This window comes from Peromyscus maniculatus, chromosome 16 (assembly GCF_049852395.1).
Source record: "Peromyscus maniculatus bairdii isolate BWxNUB_F1_BW_parent chromosome 16, HU_Pman_BW_mat_3.1, whole genome shotgun sequence".
Classification (NCBI taxonomy): domain Eukaryota; kingdom Metazoa; phylum Chordata; class Mammalia; order Rodentia; family Cricetidae; genus Peromyscus; species Peromyscus maniculatus.
This window is the reverse complement of record NC_134867.1, coordinates 23453871-23477009: the sequence shown is the minus strand read 5'-3', so window position 1 is coordinate 23477009 and position 23139 is coordinate 23453871. Positions and strand designations below refer to the sequence as shown.

At 39.2% G+C, this 23139-nt stretch overlaps 1 protein-coding gene across 2 annotated transcripts in view; it reads left to right on the top strand.

The window, feature by feature from the left end:
• Man1a1 (mannosidase alpha class 1A member 1) overlaps nt 1-23139 on the top strand; it is a 177390-nt gene that overhangs the window by 83774 nt on the left and 70477 nt on the right. For both annotated transcript variants that reach the window (XM_016007071.3, XM_006988627.4), the window contains exon 6: nt 20448-20542. In XM_016007071.3, the coding sequence (XP_015862557.1) occupies nt 20448-20542 (95 nt within the window). The remainder of the gene's footprint in view (nt 1-20447; nt 20543-23139) is intronic.

Below are 23139 nucleotides of genomic sequence, written 5' to 3'. Positions count from 1 at the left end.
ATAAACTATGGTAATCACCATGTTTGGCAAGAGGAAAGCAAAGACTTACTCTCGGTCATGTCTGGTAGAAATAGAATTTGCTGCATTATTCTAAACCAGTGGTTCTCAACCTGTGGGTGACAACCTTTGGGGTCAAATGACCCTTTCACAGAAGTCACCTAAGATTATGGTAAAACACAGATAGTTAAATTATGATTCATAACAGTAGCAACATTACAGTTATGAAGTAGCAATGAACATAATTTTATGGTTGGGGGGGGTCACCACAACATGAGGAACTGTATTAAAGGATCACAGCATTAGGAAGGTTGAAAACCACTGTTGTAAACTATTGAGGCCATAAGGACATCTTTGGTAAAAGTGTGTACTTAGGTTTGGTTATTCAACATTGAGGAGTATAGCCAAAGGAAATACTCAAGATGTCAAACAATCAATGAGTGTGTGCTCTCACAAATAGAAAAGTATCCAAAATATTCCATACAAAAGGAATGGAAAAGCAAGCAAATCGTGGACTACTAAGCATCCCTTAAAATGTATGCTTGTCAGTTTACTTAATGGCATAGGCTAGTATCCATGTAATAAATAAAGCAAGCTACAAAACTCCATGTATAGTATGAGTTCAGCTGTGGAAGACAGAGAAATGCGTAGGAAACACTACTGGCCATTGTGCTGCAATGATCTTCCCCCTGTATCTTTATTTTCTATATCTGAATTTCATAGTGGAGCCATAACAGACACAAAAATAGTAGAAATCACAACAGGCTTGGAGGGGGAAAACTTGTAAACTTTGACTCCAGTCTTAGCATTCTATTGTCCTCACCTTTTCAAGATTTGCTTTTTCAAACTTCTCTTACTAGGGTATAAAGCATAAAGTCTTGAAAGTCACCTTCCATTACTCAGAAGGGGGGGTCCTTTCTGAGAAAACGACTTTACTTAATGATAATTGAATTCCCTTCTTTATAGACAGTTTATAGGTTTCTGATTCAGAAGGCTATTCATCTATAGCAGTATGGAATGACTTTTGATAGTATCCTCACTTCACATGAAAATGAATAAGAAGATTAAGTAAACAGATTGGTCTTGAATTCTTGACCTATCTCAGACCCAACCACTTAGGCTTTGAGTTTAACAAAAGCAACTTGAAAAGACAAAGGAGGCTTACAGTCATGTGACTCTCATTATACGTGCTTACACATATGCACGTGTGCCAACACCAGATATGACGTGATATACACTGAAGCCAGAGTTTTCCTGCCTGGCCCAAAGTCAGGACAAATCTCTCTCACCCTCCAGTCCCACAGCCACTCAGACCCAACCAAGTAAACACACAGAAACTTATATTGTTTACAAACTGTATGGCCATGGCAGGCTTCTTGCTAACTGTTCTTATATCTTAAATTAACCCATTTCTTTTAGTCTATAAGTTGCCACGTGGCTCATGGCTTACCAGTACCTTACATCTCGCTTGTCATGGTGACGGCCGCTGGCAGCGTCTCTCTGACTCAGCCTTCTACTTCCCAGAATTCTCCTCTCTCCTTGTCCTGCCTATACTTCCTGCCTGGCTACTGGCCAATCAGTGTTTTATTTATACAGAGCGATATCCACAATAACACACAGTACATATAATATTCTTAGTGTGGCATTGAAGTCCCTCTGCATATTCCTTTATTTAAAGATGAAAGGAGTAGAGTTGTTTTCGAAGGGTGTTTAGGCTCCAATAATGGCAAAGTTAGTATTCACTGCTACTGTGGAAGGGTTTGGGGGACACTGAGGCATCTGGCACCATCTGTGACTTTGTCTTTCCCTGCAGGATATAATTGAAAGGGAAGTGTTAGGGAAGACACACTGGTGAACTTTTTTCCTTTTGGTACACACAGGAAGTGTTCCTTTAAGAAACTTCAAAAGTAACACATGCTTGCTTGAGGAGGACGCCAGTGGGAGAAAAGCTGCTCAGTAATAAGCCAGGGAGAAAAGGAAGCCTGGCCTGAGAGATAAAGGAGGTGCCCATAACAGGGGAGGACACAGGCTACCAGAAACTGGTGCGGCTTCACACATCAAAACCTGGGCTGCCTTCACAATGGAAACTCAACGTATTTAGAAAGTGTATTTTTTTTTTTTTTTTTTTGGTCAAGCCTGTAAGATTTTATTTTGTAAATGCAAAGCAAATTTACAACTACAAGACTGCAGTGTGAATTGGTAGAGCCAGACTACAGGTATAAAGACTTGGGGGATTTTTGGTTATTTTTGAAATATTTAAATATGTTTTAGGGACTCTCTCAATGTGACTTTCAAAAAAAGTCAGCAGTCTCCTCGTTCACTGTGCTTCTCCCACCCTGAGTGTTATGGGATGTTAACCACTGGAGAATTTGTAAGTGGAATAGACTTTTAAGTAATGATCTAAAGCTCTTTCAACCTCTAATTGTATTTCCAAAGGAAGTTGCCCAAGTTTTGCCTATAGATAAACCATTTGTAATTAGTGGGCTTCTTAAAGTGTCATTATGAGGGGAAAGTCACCTAATGAGCTGAAGAATATCTCATATGAGTGGGATGGGCATGGCCTCTAGGTCCTGAAGTCTTGTCTCCCAGGCCGTGCTTGATCACTGACTTGCTGTGTTACCCAAAATAAACCCCGAATTCATACAAAGATCTTTTTCACTGATTTAAAATAATGGAAATCATTGTTTGTTTTTTTTAAATATCATCATAAATCTGGTTTTCTGAAATTGTGATACACCAATTTTCAAGTTCTTACAATGTTATAAAGGATATGGTGGAAGAAATATTCTTCCTATACCTAGAACTTCATAACTTATCTTGCTATTAAAATAGTGATTCTTTCTGAATAAACTATGCTACTCATTCTGTAATGCTTAGGTAATATGTAATACAAATATGACTTTACTTAGAAATGAAAAAAGACTTTGAAAAGTTGACCATTCAGCAATCCAACTTGTGTTCTATGGACTAGGACTAGAACCTGCCTAGTTAGCAGAATGGTGATGCTAAAGAAAATAAGCACCCATCGGAGAAAAATGGTTAACTGTTTTAGCTACAGCAGTAGTCAGGGACATGTGCTGATTGTTTACTGGTGAAATGGCCACAGCCTTGACTCTTTTCTTACCATAATAATCAGTGCAGATTGCATTCCATTACAGATGCATTCCCATTGTAATGACCAACTCAAAGAGAATTCTAGCAGCTGTGAAGAGAATGAGAAAGCATGAATTTTATACCCAGTGAAACTGACTTTCTGGCATAGAGGGCACAGGCAAACTATTATAAACATGTAGAAAGTCTTCTTTCTAGGAGCCTTTCAGCTGTCTCTACCAGAGAATATGCTTCAAATAGCCAATGTGTGTGGAGGGGGTGTGGGTGTGTGGGTGCATGTGCGTGTTTGTGTGTATGTGTATTTGAATTTCTCTATGACTCATAGGATCCTAAACTGGGCCTGTTGACAGTGACAGTCTGTAGATTAGTGATTGTATAGGCTGCAAGGGCTGAGTGTAAATAAGGAGTGAGTGCTCATAAATACAGTGATTCTTCTCTTAAATTGATCTTGGTGGGTTAATCTAATGTGAATATACTAAATCTACCAAGATACACACTTTTAATGGCTGAATTATATGGCAAAGGTATTAATATTGTTAACATAATTCTGAATTTTAGTGACATTTTTATTATGAATATATGAGGTATTCTATCTAAAGTTGTGCAAATGTGTATACATGCATATGTGTGTTTGTCTTTCAAAAAAAGACATAGGGGTAAAAAAGGTGAACTGAGGATATAAGAATTTTCTAACATGCAGGTCTTAGCTTGACTTTGCTTGTAATACTAACCAGCACTTTGTCATGTAATGACTGAAACTAGAAATGTAGAAGATTGGTGTAAAACAGCTCAACAAGCCGGGTCACCAAGCAGCCACCAAAGATGAACTGCAGTAGTGTCACAAGACTCAAGAGTCAACTGGAAGAGACCAGAGATAAGGATTTTGAGTTTCCTTAAAATCTAGACATGTAGCAGATAGAACTCATTACGTCTGTCTAAGTCAAATTGCAATAATATTGAAAAGTGAAGGGAAATGATCCCTCTCAAAGGATGACTGTGAAGTAACTTGTTACCTTGAAAACAGGTCAATAAGAATAATGAATCTTTTTTTCCCCTCTATCAACTCTCCCCCCAGGAACCAACAGTAAACAGCAAACTGTCTCTCAATTATCCCTATTCATTAGTGAAAGTGAACCATGAAAGTAACTTACTCATTTTTATAACCCAATACGAATAGCTACTGTTGTCTCAAGACAATCAACCACCAAGATCAGCCTTTGGTCTGTCAGATTCCAGTATGTATGTGCAACCAGGAAAACACAGGTTGTGTCTCCTGTAGTTCAAATGACCTTTGTGCAGACAAATTATAAGGAAAAGAAGGGGGTAAACCAGGAGCCAATGAGCTAAAAGAGACTGAAGCCAAGGTTTTTTTTGTTTTGTTTTGTTTTGGGGTGTGTGTGTGTGTGTGTGACAACATCTAATAATCTGTATACTAATGTAGAATTAGTTGGTCACACTCTAAGGAAATAAAGACAGTAAATGCCAGAATGTGAATTTTATGTGGAGAACAAGAAGGAACTGTGATTGGGACAGGGCCCTTGGCAGCTCCTAGAACTTATTTTGTATCTCTGTCTGTCTGAGAATGTTTAATTAATGTTTTATTTATATATATATATGATTTATATTTGTTTAACTAATTTGATATATATAAATCAGATTATACTTCAAATCTAAATCTTCAAACATGATGTGTAAATACTCTGTATGCTCTGTATGTCATAAAAATACATCTATAAACATGTGTGTGTAGGGATTTTGGTGGGTATAAATTTTCCACTCTTGTAGGTAAATGCCAAAGAGGATGAGAGCCAAGATTGTATGCTAAAATTGTGTTCAGTTTTATAAGACATTACCAAACCACTTCCTAAAGTAGCCTTACCAATATCAAAGAATACCAGTTGGTAGCAAGACAGTCAGTGTGGCCAGTGCTGTAGGTTCAGGAGATTCTAATCAGTATGCTTTGGTATCTCAGGTGTTGATTCCATCTTTCTAATAATTTGGAAAGCATCTTTTCATTTGCCTGTTTACTGTTCCTCTTTCTTCTCTACAGACATTGTCAACTAAAGTCTTTGTCCCACTTGTGAAATTGGAATTTTTTGTTCTATTATTATAGAGTAAATTGATCACAAAGAAACATAAAGTAACATGAAGGTCACTAGAGATTACTAATGGGAGACAGAGAGGTGCTATTGAGAGAGGAGTAGTGGGTACCAAAATACAGTTCAAGGGAGGAGATTTTTTTTTTCTAGAATTGTACAGAACCATAGGGCAATGAGAGATGAGTGACTTGTACATCTCAGAATGACTGAAAGGGAAGACTTGAAAGGTCCCCAGCATGGGACGTAATATTTAAGAAGATGTTCATCACCTTGGTTTTGTTATTATACATTGTATATTTGTATCGAAATATATTATCAATGGAAGTTATGTCTCTTTTTATAAATGTTTCCTAATTACATTGCTCTGAATCTACAGTATTACCATAGCTCTTGTGGAAATAGTTTTATTTAAAAAATATTTTAAGCTTGTATGACTAGTACTATGCTAAAATAGAATTCTTTTTACCTATGAATGTCACAAATAGATAAAATAGCTACTTTACATGCAAATGGCCTTTTAAAACCAGAGACTATTAGATGCTGATTTGCAGCATAGTCTGCCTGAAGTGAGGGGAGAAGAAAAAAACTAATAAATGCTGTGTTGCGAACCAATAATTAGATTCTCATTGTGGGACAAAATACTCACTGGGTTTTCCTTCTTGGCCTCATAAATCTGACCATATCTTTTCATTCTAATGCTATTAAGTGATTTAGAGACATAACTTAACAGTAAAATAAATGCCTGACCCTCAATGGCCAGCACATAAAACCTGAGATTTCAGGGTGATGATGTGCCATTCACTTAGGAAGTAGCTGTGCCATTTGCTCTTAAATGTAGCAGCCTGTTGTGAAGCTACAAATTCAACATCGCTTGGCTCCATCCTCTCGTGCTGTTTGCTAAACCTGAAGATTGTTAATACCATTGCTCTGTCACTACAGAGGCAGTGTGGTACCGTGTGCTAGACAAATCCCATTCAAGTATGGTTTCTAGCCAGTGTATTTCCCATCCTTAGGTTGTAAACCTAAATCTGCTGGGTTGTGTGGATCACCATCTGTGGTCTGTATCACAATCCAAAGGGAGAGGTAGAGGAGATGTTGAGAAAGAAGTCATGGGTTCCAAAATACAGTTCAGTGAAGAAATTTTTTTCCCTAGCATTGTACAGCACTGCAGGGCAATGAGAGACACAAGTGAATTGTACATCTCAGAATGACTGAAAAGGGAGGATTTAGAAGGTTTGGCATCACGTGGCTTGTTAAAACAGAGATGTCTTCCTTCTCACAACTTCTAGATCTGTTGATCTGAGTAGAACCTTGAAGTGTTCATATCTTCCAAGTTCCCAGGTAATGCCAATGCCAATGCTTCCTTTCTGAGGACCATACATTGAAAACCACTGACTTGGTATCATGAAATCCCCAGTCTTCAACTACTGTATGCTTTTCTCAAAAAAAGAGCTAAAAAAATTGCTGTCAGAATTTAGCTGGTGCCATTGTGGAGGAAACTATGTACTAATTTACCAGGCCAATTAATTAAGAAGAGCATTTCTTGTCTAGGATATTATAATAAAGATCTTATGCTAAAATCTAGGAACAATATATCTATTAATAGGATATTAAACTATAAGGGGTTTTATTTACATTTGAGAGAATGCCAGTTAAGCAAATAAATAAGATAACAGACATCTTCTCAAAAACCCTGAATAGTTTATGACACAAGTTTCTATCATCATTAATGTGTAATGAACAGATTATTTTTCTCAGGATTTTTACTCATTTTTTTCCCCAAGAGTGCTGGCTTAGAGTAACTAAATTTAATGCCTGAATGACGGTGCCCTGATTTTATTCTGTTTTACAGTAGATGGAATTTCCAGCATCCATACTGAGTCTTTCACTAGTACATCCATAGTTGTTTAATATGGAAATCACTGACCCCTGTGAATGTATTTGCACTTTATCCAATGGAGTTGATATGATGTTTCTGTACTGTAAATTTTTAAAAATTAATTTTCTTCCTATCAACTTCCTTTCCCTGCCACTCCCATCCCTCTTTCCCCCTTCCTTCTAGTCTTTCATTTGAGCTGGAGATCACACCCAGGGTCTTCCTGATTTTTGCCCTTTAAGCCACGAAGGATGATTGTCAGATGGAGGATGCTGACCAGTTCAGCAAAGATGAATGTGTTTTATGCATTAGTCATATTGGTAGGAGTCTGCCTGATCTAAAAACTGAATTTAAGATCCTCAGATACACATAAATGATAACTTCCTCTGTAGCTTTTAATAGAGTTGTCATTCTGTAAGTCTGTGATCTGTGATCTATTTGGCAGCTTTCTGTAATGAAACCAAGGACGAGGATTTGCCTGATTACTGCAGGATGTACTCAGTGTTGGTCTTCATTTGCTTTTGAAGAAGAAATGGAAGTTGTTTCCTGGTCCTTTTCTGTGTATCCTATAGTTCCACTCCTTGGGCTCGTTTCTGTGTTACCATGAGTCACTGACCACAGCTGTCCTGTTTACTTCTATATTCCACATGTCTCATGCAGCCTGCACGGCAGCATATCAGCACTCAATAAATATTTGCTAAGTAAATGAATTGACATTTTTAAAAGGTCACAGTTGTAAAAGAGGCTCCTCTTTGAAAGTTTACAATTTAGGAAATATAAATTATGTTGAAATGGTGCATGCGATGGGTTTAAAGAGCATTCCAGAAAAACAAAACAAAATTGTCAGTGGGCGCATGAGCGGCTGCAGTAGACAAAGAATGGTGATTTCTTTGGTTGTTATTCACTTTCATTTGTTGAAGAGGAAAGCTCTTCTGAAATACTTCAATTTGATATTTTTTAAATTATTTCCTACCAAGAAATCCATTGAATTAGAGGTTATTTTGATCCTGGGGATAGCTGCTGTTAGTTCAGGGCATTGTGTCGCTGAGCCTTGTAGGATACTCTTAGAACATATATCAAGCACATATGCAGGGTTGTCATGAAATAAGATATGTGAAAATCTCATAAACCCTTTTAATCTAAATGAGAAAATTTAAGATGCTGTCAAGTAAGCTGACTTCATTCAGGGACTGGCAAAATTCAGACACACTCGTTTATTTTACTTTTTGCCTGTGCACTTTGACCTTGCAAATAGTTAGTAAATGAGTGACTGAAGGTCCTCTAACCAGAAACTCCACGTTCAGACAGTCCTCAGCGAATAGTTATGTTGGTAAAGTGCATGTATATAAGGATCTGTGGAGACCTTAATTCCCGAGTCATTTTTTATAATCAAAGCAGTCAAAACCTAATTATGAATTCATGATGTATAAGCTACCTAATTTCTGTTGTAAAAGTTCTTTTACTGGTGTGCCATACAGCAATTGTGAACAGCTATTACAGACTTGGAGGTATAGCTCCATGGTACAGCTCTTGCCTAGCATGCCCAAGACCTGGGCTTGATCCCCTGCACTAGCAGTAGAAGGTGGGGTATTACAGAAATGTATCTGTGGCCTTAAAACAGCAGGCTGTCAACCAAGGCAGCCCCGGGCTTGTTTTTGAAAGAACTAAGAATGGTTTTTACATTTTAAAGAATTATAAAAGAAAACAAACATGGGACAGTGAGAGCATGTCATCGCCAAAGCCCAGAAAACCTCCCATGTAAGTCTTTACAGAAAATGTTTGCAGACTCTTAATATGGAATGCTATGTAGGGGGTAAATTAAGTTGATGGGAGTAGATTTAAAGCATACAGCATAGTATATGTGGTACGATGACATTTCAAATTGTATTCAGTACTATTCAGAAGAGATACCTAAGGTATTAAAATGTTTGTGTTAGGAAGACAAAATTAATAGCATCCTATAAGTGAGGGCCTCCTTAATTTTATTATTTTTCAATAATGAAAGTGAATTCATCTTGTAATGGAAAAATTAAAATTTTAATTTGGGGTGGAGGAAAAATGAACTTATCTAAGTTGTATTTATCTAAGATGCAATTCTCCATTTCTGAAATGAGGAGGTGAGGCTACAAGAGGTAAGTTAAATTGCATGAAAGGACACAAACTAAGACAAAAATAGTGTCACTACTAGATTATCTTTGTAGTGGCATCACCAGATGATAAATTAAAATATCCACCCATCTTCTTCATGAAATTATAAACTTGATGCCCCAAATCAATCTAAGTATGGTGTATGAGGAATGAATCAAAACCACAAGACCATTGTGATGACCGGCAAACAGACAGATGTGTATCCGCTTAGGTAGAATAGAAAATGAGTAGCTTAATACTGTGCATTTAAAAAAGTAATTGTAGCCGGGCGGTGGTGGCGCACGCCTTTAATCCCAGCACTCGGGAGGCAGAGGCAGGCGGATCTTTGTGAGTTCGAGGCCAGCCTGGGCTACCAAGTGAGTTCCAGGAAAGGCGCAAAGCTACACAGAGAAACCCTGTCTCGAAAAACCAAAAAAAAAAAAAAAAGTAATTGTAGCTGGAGAAGGTGGTTCATTAGGTAAAGCATGGAGGGAATAAGCCTGAGGACATGAGCTGGAGTCCTCAGAACCCATGTCAGAAACTGGGCATGGCAGCACATGCCAGTTGTCTGTGCTGGTGAGGGAACTTGTTGTCTAGCCAGCCTAGCCAAACTGGTGGTGAGCTCCATGTTCAGCGAGAGACTCAATCACAAAAAAAAAAAAAAAAAAAAAAAAAAAAAAAAAGGTAGAAAGCAACTGAAGAAGCCGCCACCCTTGACCACTGACCTGTATACATACCTGTTACATGTGTGACCTCCATTCACATGGGCACATGCAAACATACATGGATACACAAATACAAACCAAGCCAAAATCTGTGTGTATAGGCATTTCACTTTCAAATTTCCAAACTGTTACTGCAAATAAGTATAGCAATTCATTTCATTTCATACCTGCCGAGTTAATAGTTCAAAGTGTGGCATGAGCTCAGAAAGTCACGTGTTCTGAAGCTCGTGCCCTTCAGTATGAAAGGAGACACAAAAGAAACAAGTGACTTATCCCCAGGCCCTTGTGCAGACAACTGTTCACATAAGAAATCTGCAACTCAGAGGAGAGCAAATAAATATGCTACCACATGAGAAGTCTTTATTGTAATGAACTGATAGCTAATAGCAGAAAGAATGAGCAGGGCCATAGAAAACAGGCATAAAAGCTCAGCAGTTTTTGGACCATTTAGTGTGTGTACGAAAATCCTAATACCGTCTATTATTCCTGAGGGAGCCACTATCGTACAGCAAAGAAAGATGATGGTAACTATTATTGCCCTTTAAAAAGCTCTCGTGCATTTAATCACAGCCATCTTCTGATTTGGGAAAATGATTCCCCATCCACGTACTTAGAAACTGAGGCACCAAGGGGTTTCGATGAGCATTAAGGATCATACAGACCGTTCAGGTGAGGAAACTACATCACCTGGTCCCTATTTAGTAGCTAAAGAGGATGGGAATGCTGAGTCACCAAGTCGGGATAGCTGTGTCTCATTAAATCAAGAAGAGCAGATAGACTGGCTTTTAAAACTGATATAAATAAAAAGGTGAGGTGAGGTTCACTGGAAAAATTCACTGGCGTGGAATGCCTCATAACTCAAAAGTGTCAGGGACTACAGGGATGAGGCTCTTGGCTTTCCATCTCATTTTATCAAATAAGTATTTACAAGCCCAGATATGTATCTATATTTCAAATAGCTTGTGATGCCTACTGTCAAAAGCACTGGCAAGTAGACCAGTTGGCATGTCCATGCTAATGCATCCAGTAATAATCGCTATAGGGTAGATTCCATAGAAATCTACTAGAAGTTATCACTAAATAAGATATGAAGTTTCATAGTTCTCTGTTGCTGTAGCAGGCATTATATATTTTTTTGAAACAAGGATGTTTTCTTTTGATGTAAAATGTATGATTGGAAACTATTTGCATACTTAATATTAAGTGCATTTCCTTGTATGCCGTGTGTTTTTCCAAACACCGTGTTGATGATTTGCCCTTCTTTGAAACATCAGTTGTGATGGAATGAGCAATTTGACAGCCCGTCTTTAGATGCAGCAATGGCATTGCTTCTCACGCCAGTGTTCATTTTTCTTTTTATTGTTTATTACTTATTACTCTCAGAAAGTTTTTTGGAAGTTGAAAGTCTAATATGGAAATAATGCAATATGAAGTCCCAGAGTAATGCTAAACCCTGCATCGTTCCTTCGCCTTTTCTGTGCAGTTGTAACTTTCATATTGAATACAGATTTGAAAGACAGATAACATTCATCACACCGCTTCCTTCCAGACCCCATTTTGAGTAAATGCTTTAAAGGATCCTAACTGGAGCCAGTGAGATGACTCGGAAGGTAAAGACACTTGCCACACGTCCTTCAAACCTGAGGAACCCACATAAAGATGGAAGGAGAGAGCCCCAACATGCACACCCATATGCACACATCACACACACACACACACACACACACACACACACACACACACACACACACACACACTAAATAAACTAAATTTTAAAAAAGGACCTGAATTGCTTGTCAAGATTTTACATCTATCAGATAGCCCAGAATTTTCTTGGTATTTCCATCCATGCGTGTTTATAACTCATAGCCGATGAGAACGGCAAACTTGCATTTTCCTGGAGCCTGATGATCCAGACATCTACTTGCTGTAACTGGGAGGCAGTGAGGTAGAAAATGGACTTCCAAGACACCCAACATCCTCCTTTACCAACTCATTGACTTCCCTCCCTGTTAAGGACATTGACTGGTTTTATCTGATCTGTTTCTTTCTGGACGTTTTCTGACCTGTCACTCATATTCACGATGTGCTCCACAGCACAATGAGCTGTGTGTGCCCTCGTTTCCTCTTCTGCTTTATCTCATGTCCTCCACATTGAACCCAAAGATGTGTGCAAACAAGTGTATGTCCACCCCGAGTAATGATGCAGCTGCCCATGCACTAAGTTCCGTATCTCCAACCTCTCTCTCTCTCTCTCTCTCTCTCTCTACCAGTCCTCTTTCATTGCCACAATAAAGTTTGTACCATTTAATTTTATTTTTGTCCTATATTTGGGTTTACTTTATATCTTATGCTGTATATTGATGCTTCTGTGATTTTGTGTAAATCATCAGACTTACCCTCCTGCTTATGAGTACCCTTGAATGACGAATCTTGTTTTGCTTTTATTCTATCTCTAATAGTCTTCATCATACCAATAATCAGGGCTATAACGAATCTTTCCCTGTCCCACCAGCCATCTCCTAAATAATGACACAGAGACTCTTTATTAATTATGAAAGTTCAGCCTATAGCTTAGGCTTGTACCTAACTAGCTCTTATAACTTAATTAAACCATTTATGTTAATCTATGTTCTATCACGTGGCGTTACCTCTCTTCCGTCTTGCCCCTCCTGTTTCCTCTCTGTGTCTCCTGGTGTCTCCCGAGCACTTATATTCCTCCTCCCCTTCCTTTCTCTCCCTGGAAATCCCACCTATCTCTCCTGTGTAGCTATTGGCCATTCAGCTTTTTATTACACCAATCACAGCAACACACCTTCACACGGTGCACAAACATCCCACCACACAGGCGTGTGTGCTTACTGTGTCTCAAAACCATGTCCTATACAACAGAAAAATAACCCACAAGTTCTTCTCTACTGTCCTCGTTTGACAAAAAGAAAAAAAAAAAAAAGAAAAGAAAAGCAGCAATCAGACCCCTCTTGTCATATTGAGTTAGTGACTAGCAAATTCTGAACTAGAGCCCAGAGTGTCTGATTCCCAGTTACCAGGCAACCTTGACATGGTGCACTCAGGGAACCCACAGGACTTGTTTCAGGAGGAGGCAACAGGGAGCACTGCCCAGGTGATGTAGTGGGAGCTTGCCTGCCCTTGAACAGAAGATGGAATTCTCACCAATATTTCTCTCCTTTTCCTTCTTGCCCCCTGACTTTAAATCCTCTCCACTTAAGTGCTAGGCAATGAAATCATCCTCTTTCAGGGAAAAAAAAAATCAATATCCATGCAATTTTATTCATTTATCAACATTTATTCATTTTTGACTACAGGAAAGCATAAAAGCAACTTCGTTTTAAAACTTCACTAGCTGTTAAATTTTTTATGAAAAAAAGAATATCTTTTCTAGATCAGGTTAAGGAAATAGCTCACTGGTAAAGAGCTTGCCTAGCATGTACAATGCCTTGGATTAGACCCCCAGTTCTGAAGAAATCTAAAATGCCTGCTCACTAGAGTATCTGCATGTGTATTTTTATATTAAAATCTGAAGTTTCTTATTTCACTTAAAACTTTGTACTTTGAGAAATATCACATCTAAGGGATTCTAAAGGATTCTCTTTGGTTGTGACTCATGCTTGTGGACCAAAAACCATACACATCATTTCTACGGAAAGTTGAAGAGATATTAATGGTTTAAATTTTCAGGAAAATGAACAACGCTCTCTTCACCTGATTACGCAAAAGCTAAAAATTGAATTGTCGCATAGGAAAATTACAGGAAAGCTTAACAGAACAGTCGACCAACCCCATCATATGGTTTTTAAATGAAATCATAGTATAGTTTAATAAGTAAAGCTTTTCGTTTAAAAAAATCTCCAGCTTTGGGTTTTGATCAACTAAAGGAAAGGTACGGAATGAGGAACACGTAGGTGGGACACACACGGGATGGTCCCTGTGGGTCAAAAGAATTGAAGGAGAGCCAGGGAGGTGACTCAGTAGATAAGCCATTTGCCATGCAAGTATACCATGCAATTGTAAAGACAAGTTCAGCTCCCCAGCATCCACATAAAAGCTGGGCAGGTGTAGTGGCCTGCCTGTTATCTCAGGGCCCATGAGGCAAATACAGGATTCCCAGGCAAGATGACAAGCTGGACTAACTGAATTGGTCAGACTTAGCCATGTAAAGAGAGAGCAGTGTCAGCTAGATCACCAGGGAAGGGCATTTGCCATAAGGCCTGATCCCTGGAACCTACCTACAAGATAGAAGATGAGAGCTCACTCCCACAAGTTGTCCTCTGATTTCCACACTCACACACGTCATGGCACATGTGTCTAGGTGCCTGCACACACACATACACACTTAAAAAATGTTTAAAACGAAGTTAAATGGAGAATGATCAAGGGACCGACATCACCCTCTGGCCTACATATGCACACCCACACACACCCATATGTACACAGACACACATGTGAACATGCATACACACATGCACATCATATTAAAAATGAATGACATGAATTAGGGATGGCTGTGCACTGATAGAGTTGTGAGCAGACTATAGAAACATTTAAGCTGAATAGAAGGTCTTTACCTATAAGAATACGGAGACCAATGACTTCTGACGACATTGAGTTTTAAGTTCTGCTGAATTAGCTCGCCTATGTGTCTTTATTATAATAGTTAAATCTTTCAAAGTTTAACCCTAAATAAAAAAATCCAGAGCATCTTCTGAGTACAAATTGGTTGAATGGCTGAACTTGGCTCATTTTTATGTGCAACTTAATCACCTCACTTAATGATGTATCAGTTGACTTATTTTCTGCAAGGTGATATTTGTCATAGGTGTGATGACACCTTTTCACTGAAGGCTGTATGAAGTAAAAATGAATAATAGGTAAACTCTGTTTGTGTTAATGGAGAATTAGTGTTTGATCTTTTGACAGGGAAGTTTTCAGCATGAGCATTTTAAGAAAGGCTTTGATATTGTGTGTACATTCCAAACTGGAGCATGCCGGGGTAAAAGTGTTCCCTTCTGCAGCCATCTGTTCTTATTCATCTCTTCTTCCCTTACTCTTGGCTCTGGAGTGTATATTACTGTCCTACAGTTCTTCGGGGAACTGTAGACTTAGAAAGACAAGGAAAGCAATACATCTTGTTTATAGCCTTGTCTGATCCTGTCTATAAGGGTAGCGTAAAGAGATTAATGTTTTACTTGATGGAGTTTAACTTTTCAAGTTTTTTAAACATTGACCCAAAACTCCAAGAGACTATGGTGATGTTCCTTAAATGTAATGAAAAGATGCAGTTTTGATGTGTTTGTTCTGGAATTCTTAGCTCTGGGCCATGAATGTTCTTATTTAAAGATATTTGTTAGTTACATGCCTCAAAGCTTACTTGAGAAGCTGTTTCATCATATCGCTGTCCTTCTCTCAGCAAATTATATTGGTTTTGACTTTTGCTATGAATGCAATCAGAATCCCTGTAACACAAAATGCTTTTGAAAACTCTTGTTGGATCATGAGATGTCTGCCCGTCTCAAACTGCTGGGTGCTTATTAAAAACTGTTCTCTTTTAGTGGTCTTTAGGAAAGGAAGGATGAGGAAATAGAAAGTCCTCGGTTGTAAGCAGGGTTGCATTTTATGAGCTGTCGTCTTGCCCTCTCCATTTGAATCTTCCCTGACACATTTAGTGCCAACAAACCTTGGAAACCAAGATTGACTCAGAATTTGGTGGTACATTAGGGAACCTTTTTTAAAAAGTTGACATTGATTTTGCTTCTTATTTACACACACAGATACATGTATGGTCAGAAATATAGTTCTAGTTTGGTGATGGCTAGGCAAGAGTTTCTCCTAATGATAAAACAAACACCAAACTTGTCAGTCAGCTTTCTTGTTATATTGGGGAAATGAAGCCAGACGCTGAAGCAGGAGCAGGGTCAACCCTGGACCCCGGGTACTAGGAACCAGCCCTCTTTGTGCCATTATGATGTGCCCCTTGAAGGAACACCAAAGTTCCTTCTGGTGTGCTTTGTAATAATTTCATGTTCAGCACATCACCCGAGACGGGCCACTTACAGCTTAATTGCCCTTTAGAATGATTTGTGATGTGTCTCCCTCATTCTTTTAACAGTGTTAATTTTATAAGCTAGTTTTATGATGTGCACATCTTGATAGAGAGAAGGATGTTCTCTTTTAGAGTCTGGATTCTTCTTTCGGGTGCCTTTTCTCTAAATAGCAGGAGGAGAACTAGAGAGGTGAATCAGCAGCTAAGAGCACTCCTCAAGGAGACCTGGGCTTGATTCTCAGCACCCGCATTGCAGTCCACAATTGTTTGTAACCCCAGTTCCAGGGGACTTGTCACCTTCTTCCAGCGTCCAGCAGCACTGACCACATATGGTACACATACAAAGTGCAAGCAAAGCCCCCCCCCTCCGTACACATGAAAATAAATTTTATATTTAAAAAATTTAAATAGCAGGAAATAGCAATGAGAGTTGAAATGGAGTATCATTGATTACCTAAAGCATCCATGGGGTCATTAATTTTTTTTTTTCTCCAAAACTGCCTTGTCATTTTCCCCTAATTACACCCAGAGTTGAGACTCCAGCATTCCTGAGATAATTTATTTGATGACAGGAGCAAACGGACCTGTGTTGACTCCCATTGCAAACACTGTAAAAAGCCAGTGGTGTCTTACCCCTGTGCTGCCTCAGACATGTAAGTAAATTAACCTTGGATTCAGTCATTCACTTACTAAATGGGCAGTTTGAATCCCAGCTCCCGCGTTGCTGTGGTGTGGTGTTTCATTTTATTTCAGCCCTTGCTCTTCTTATGCTGATATCCAGTTGGGTTGTCAAAACAACAAACAAGAAAGCAAACAAGTAATTATAGCGTGATAAGTAGGTACAGAAGCTTACACAGTACTGTGACACACACCGAAGGAATGTGGGCAACTTTGGGAGGGGCTGTTTGGAAGAACTCTCTCTTTTTTTTTTTTTTTTTTGGTTTTTTCGAGACAGGGTTTCTTTGTGTAGCTTTGCGCCTTTCCTGGAGCTCACTTGGTAGCCCAGGCTGGCCTCGAACTCACAGAGATCCGCCTGGCTCTGCCTCCCGAGTGCCACCACGCCTTTAATCCTGCCTCTCTTGAGCGGGATATTTAAATAGATTCCTAAAGATAAGAAGAAGAAGCTGGGCCTTCAGAGAGCAGACCCCATGAAGACCAACATCTGAACTGGGAAGTCACCACTTTCCTATCCATGGACTGAGAACAAAACTATCTTCCTGCATATGAATACTGTGCTGCTCTTAATATATTTAAATGCAAAATGATTAAATTTGGACTCGCTATAAAACAAGGAGTGAAGGCAAAATGAAATCTCTCTACTTTCAGAAAAAATAAAGAAAATTATCAGGTGCCATGAAAGTACAGGAAAACATTTAGAGATCTATGGCGTGCCTTTGCAAACACCTCCTTGTGTGACATAAGCTCTCAGAGTTGGCATGCATGGGAGGCAAAGATCTTGGAGGCGAGAATTGGCTTGGGCCTTGGAGAAGGAGTGGATTTGATGGGCTGAAAGGAGGCAGTAAAATCAGAGAACTGACTAAGCGAAGACGATGCCACTGTCAGACTCTGAACAAAACTTTGTGACTGTGAAGTCTCACAAGTTACAGCCAGAGCAACCTCTGAGGGAACAAAGATGATAGACAGACCTGATTCATAGGAGTTGTTACTAAGATAGTAGAATAGCCAACATCATTCTGGTTTGGTTTTTTTAAAAAACAAAAATGTTGCCGGGCGGTGGTGGCGCACGCCTTTAATCCCGGCACTCGGGAGGCAGAGCCAGGCGGATCTCTGTGAGTTTGAGGCCAGCCTGGGCTACCAAGTGAGCTCCAGGAAAGGCGCAAAGCTACACAGAGAAACCCTGTCTCGAAAAACCAAAAAAAAACCAAAAATGTTAAAATTATACAGCTTAATGGAAATGAGGAAACCTGATGGCTAGGATAGAAAAACTTTTTTTATAATCATCCTTTTTATTTTACCTGGTGGTGAGAACATGGCCTATACTTATCTTCAGGTGAGCTGTGCACAGGACACTTCAGAATTAACCCTGCTAGGCCTGGTGATGAGTAAAGGTTAATAAATCAAACACCAAGTCCAAGGGATTCGCTAAACATCATCAGTGATGGAACTAGGCAAGTTTATCTGGGATATTCAATTACTAACTCAGTGTGGGGCAGATTAAGTTTCAGAAAACAGCAAGATACCCAAATTGTGATGTGTTCTAAGGAATAGAAGGGAAGAGCCAAAGAAAAGAGTGGGAAGAGTATGGGAATGTGATTAGGGGATGAGAACATGGAGCTTAGCTCTTGAGCTCATAATTAAGCCTTGGAGGTGGGGAAGTATAATTCTGACCCAAACAGGATTATATAAAGAAACAGCCTCAGACAGTAACTATGGAAAGCCCTTGGAGATGTATGTAATTATGATCATCAAAACTACACCCAACTTATAGAGTGAGCACTATTTGTTCTAAGGTCCATAAATGTAATAACTTGTTTATGTCTCTCCACAACTTCCCAAAAGCAAATGCTGCTGTTATCTGCATTTTCTAGGCAAGAAATCTTGGGCACAGAGAGATTAAGCAATTGGGCCAAGATGAATCAACCTGAAACAGTATAGCAGAGATTCAAACACAGGCATTGTGCCTTCAAAGCCCGAGCCTTTAGCTCGCACGCCATATGCTTATATCCAAGATGGTGTTTTAATTGCATAGTTTGACTTCTATCTTATGTAACTGTCTTGAAAAGGAGTTAATTAACAGTTTTAAAAATTGGGTGGAAACCAGAAAGTCCACAGATGGCCAGGCAGTGGTAGCATAAATTCTTACCATGGAAGACAGCCTGGAATTCTCAGGGAATGGGAAGGAAGAATGAAACCATGGATCTATTTTATAATATTTATTATTATTCTTTTCTTTCCATGTCTCCTTTGGTGACAGTTGGTAATTTGTGGGGTGAATGGCCTCTGTTTGTTCTTTCTATGAACTAGAAATATGTGTGCTTTTATTTGTATACAGTGTATGTCGGTTTGCCTCAGTTGATTGCTGGAGTTTTCATTTGCAACTTTCCTTCTAACTTTCATTATTAAATGAGACTTAGACTCTGAAAGAGTCGAGTTTGTGTGGGGGTCTCCATGTTAGAGTGAGTAGGTCACCCCTCCTTTCCGGAGCCCAAGTCCTTGGTTCTCTCTTTAGAGAGGCTCAGGTCTTGGAGTAGGAATTGTGAGGAGCTCTTCTCTCTGGGGAAGAGACACAGGACTTCCATGACAAGCCCTGTGGCCAGTGTTCATACGTTGGTGGAGGAAGGACCTTGCTATCATTCTCCATACTCCTGGTTCAGTCTTCTCCATGTTGAGGAGAAAGTAGGGGTGAACAGTGCACCAGACGAAGTCACACAGTTTGAAGGTGAGGAGACGAGGGACCAGTTTGGTGTCATGGCTGCTACAGAGAAGGTGGTAGCTGGCCTTCCTTCCGTGAATCTGCCAGTACTTTGATATGAACAACTGACTGAACAAATGTCATTTTGATCAATCCTCCTAAAGCACAATTCAGCCGAATTTGCTTCCAAACACTTCATTATTTTAATTTTAACAACAACAACAACAAAAATCTTACTCTTGAATTTATGATTCTCCATGATTTTGGCCTAGACTGTGGATACCACCCTAGCTGCCAGTTTCCCCATTTGGTCAGACAAGCTACACTGTGTATCCTGCAGGTTCATCATGCATCCATCTGTGTTAGACCACGGCCACTCCTAATAGCTCCCCCATTCTCTTAGTTAGCCCCAGGTCAATGTCGTACCCACTCATCTAAAGGCCATCTCCACAGTAGAGCCTTGCTGACTGACATGAACACCTGGAAGAAGATTTGGCCATCCCCAGCACTTACTTATCTGTGTTCTGAGAATTCATGGGAATCCTCTTCCTACCACACTCTGGGAAGAATCTATACCTCATTTAACTTGCACCTATTTCATTTACTCTCCTAGAAAGTTAAAACATCAAGGGCTTAGATAACATACAGATTATGTCTTTCTAAAACTTCTTTATGCCTTACGCCCCAGTAAGAAACTGCGTCTAAGGGCAGATCATCTAGTTCTCCATCTAAGTAATATTGTCCAAAACCAGTGAGTTCGCCTGCTGGCACACACGTAGAAATTACTTGGATTATCTATGATGCTTTCAAATGCCCGAAACAGCAGACTCAAACTAGAAATTAAGATTGAGGAAGTGAGACACACATGTCTGAATTGTGCTACATTCACTCGCTCATACTAAGGTATAACTAATGTTGGGTGTAAGAACCCCCACAGTGCATTGGCCCCTGGATCAGTTCATACTCTAGTAGCTGTTGTTTCAGATGAGTTGCAAAGTAAAGTGCTAAATATGGCTAATAGTGGAGAACATTATGTTTTACGTGCAATAGTAGCTTACATAATTGTTTAACTTTTCAGATATTTCGAAAGAAAGCAGTGGAGCTTGGGGTAAAATTGCTACCTGCATTTCATACTCCTTCTGGAATACCTTGGGCATTGCTGAATATGAAAAGGTAAAAGTCTTCATTTTCAACAACATACTTTAAGGTGGACTATCTGAGATTGTGGCCTCGTAAAATGGTTAATTACATGCACTTTGCTGACAATGGACCCCAACTGAGTGTCTTAGAACTGTGTTGGAAGCTCTTGGCCCTTCAGGGTTCTATGGCCTTGGATGGGCTCCTGTCGTGAGCTACATACGCCTAACAGAATCATGTAAAGCAGACTTGAGCTGGAGTTGTCTCTGTTTTATAGTGCCCTTGTATTAGTGATACTGTCCCACTCCATAAATACTAAGAGCAGTCGGCAAAGCATTACACTTAAGCAAATCCCTAGGGTTGTTTACTGTTGGAGATGGAGATGTTGCAGAGAAATAACACTTAGACTAATCAGACATTTAAAAGGCTGGTGTATCTGAATACATGAGGCGGGGAGCAGCTAAGACCGCCAGGCCTGCAGCTGTAAAGACGGAATGGGGCAGGTTCATTGACAGATCAACCAGCCCCTTTGCGTAAAGAAAACTGGCATGCTGTCTCAATCAATTAAAAACAAACATACAAGCTGACCGAGTGCTTTCTAGTGTTCTCCCAGGGAGTGGGTTGAGTTTTCATTGTAGTTTTAGTATTTCATCAATTAAATAATTTCGTTTTAAGCTGTAATGACCCAACATAAAATGTAATAGGTTCTTACAGATGTTGCACATGTAACCCTCAGAAGAGCCCAATATACTCACTCCAATTGTTTCTCCGTTTTGTTCATAGGAGTCACAGAGAGGTTTGAAATCTATGAGAGCAGACAGGAAGTAAATGACAGAGCTAGAGTGTGGGCTGAGGTGTTTGTGTCTACACACATGCGTGTCCACAGCAACACTGCAAGGATCACACAGAGTAGTTAGACAGAACTAGAGTACATAATTACGCATTGTAGTGACACTTCATCCCTAAGTTAGTCATGAAAAATCATAGAAATTAATCATTATGCGATTGTAAAAAAAAATCAAGATTCTGTGTTTTGTTTTCATTTATAAATTACTAACCACATTTTGAAATTGTGTCTGACTTAAGTGAATCTGTGTGTCTATGTATGAAGCAGGTTGGGGCATGTTGAAGCAGAGAGCCTGGGAAGTCACACTATAGGGCTATTGAATTATTAAGTATTATTAAGAATTATTAAGTATCATTAAATAATAAATTGAGCTAGTTTCTCTACCAGCTAGTGTGCTAGCTCAGGGTCTGTTCTCCCCGCCAGGGCTTCTGAGGCTCTGTGTGGGAACTTGCATTATCTTGTCGTGTTCTGCATTATCTCGAGGCAGGACTGCAGCTGAGCTTGGCTTGCAGCAGCTTGGTGTTTGGATACCTTTTGCATTTAGCTCTTGTAGACCATCTCTGTTACCTCCTGTATCTTCAGACTTGATATTTTTAGGTAACATTCTGACCAAGATAATATTTCCTTATAGCCAATAAGATCTGGTCACAAAAACCCCATACAGTTAGCTCCTTTTCCCTCCCCTGGCCCTGTGAGGAAGCTGATATGAGCATAATGGTATACTAATTGATTAGCAAGAGACCTGCTTCTAGGTTTTCTCCAGCCCCTTCAAGGCTTTGTATCGAGCCATCTCTTTAAATCCTGCAGGCCCCTGTATAAACTGAAAGGTAGGCTAATTCAGTAGTTCTTTGGTGACTTTGGTTTTCAGGTTCACAAACTAAGATCTGATCGACCAACGGGAACCTCTTCTGATGAAATGTATATTCCTTAGAAAATCAAATGATACCAATTTCCAAAACCCTAACATGCCTTGGGAGTCCCCCTAGGACCTGAGGCTTGTGTTTAAGAACCTAGAGTAAATGATGGCTCTAACTTGTACTAAGATTCACTGGAGCCAATCCTGTGGCTGTCTGCAGTTGAACAAAGATTTCCTAAAACCAGCAAGTAGGGTTGCCGAACTGGGTATTATAGCATTTAATTGGTTGTGATGGCTCTTGAAATAATTGTAAATATTATTAACTCTACTCTATTTCATGTTTTATTTCTAATAATGAAGTGGATTTTTTCTTAAAATCTATTTTTAGCGTACTACAGAAATATTTTTTCAGTACACAAAGAAATACTTATTAAATTGTGAGTGTGTGTGTGTGTGTGTGTGTGTGTGTGTGTGTGTGTTGTTTATGCTGGTAAAGAATTCATTATCTGGGACAGACCGATTTTTCATAATACCATCCCTGTTTTGAACAATATTTTGCATCAGGGCATCGCTTCAAAGATTATAAAACAATTGTATATGTTTTTTAAAGTGATCATTTTCATTTATATATTCCCAAATGTTTTCATTTAAACTAAAGGAAATTGTGTCATAATCTGGCAGCTGACAGGAACATTTTTTGTTTTTTGTGTTTGCTTTTTTGTTTTGTTTTGTTTTGTTTTGTTTTGTTTGCCAACTTAGATGAGCATTGTTATTGTTGTTTTCACCTTTAAATTTTTTTTTATTCCCTCTCTTTCCTGTGTACCCGATAGCAATGGCGTAACCCAAATTCACAAAATAAGTGTTGGCAAAATTAGAGTAGGACACTTCATATTCATTTGTCTAATTAAAATACATTAATTGAACCCAGTC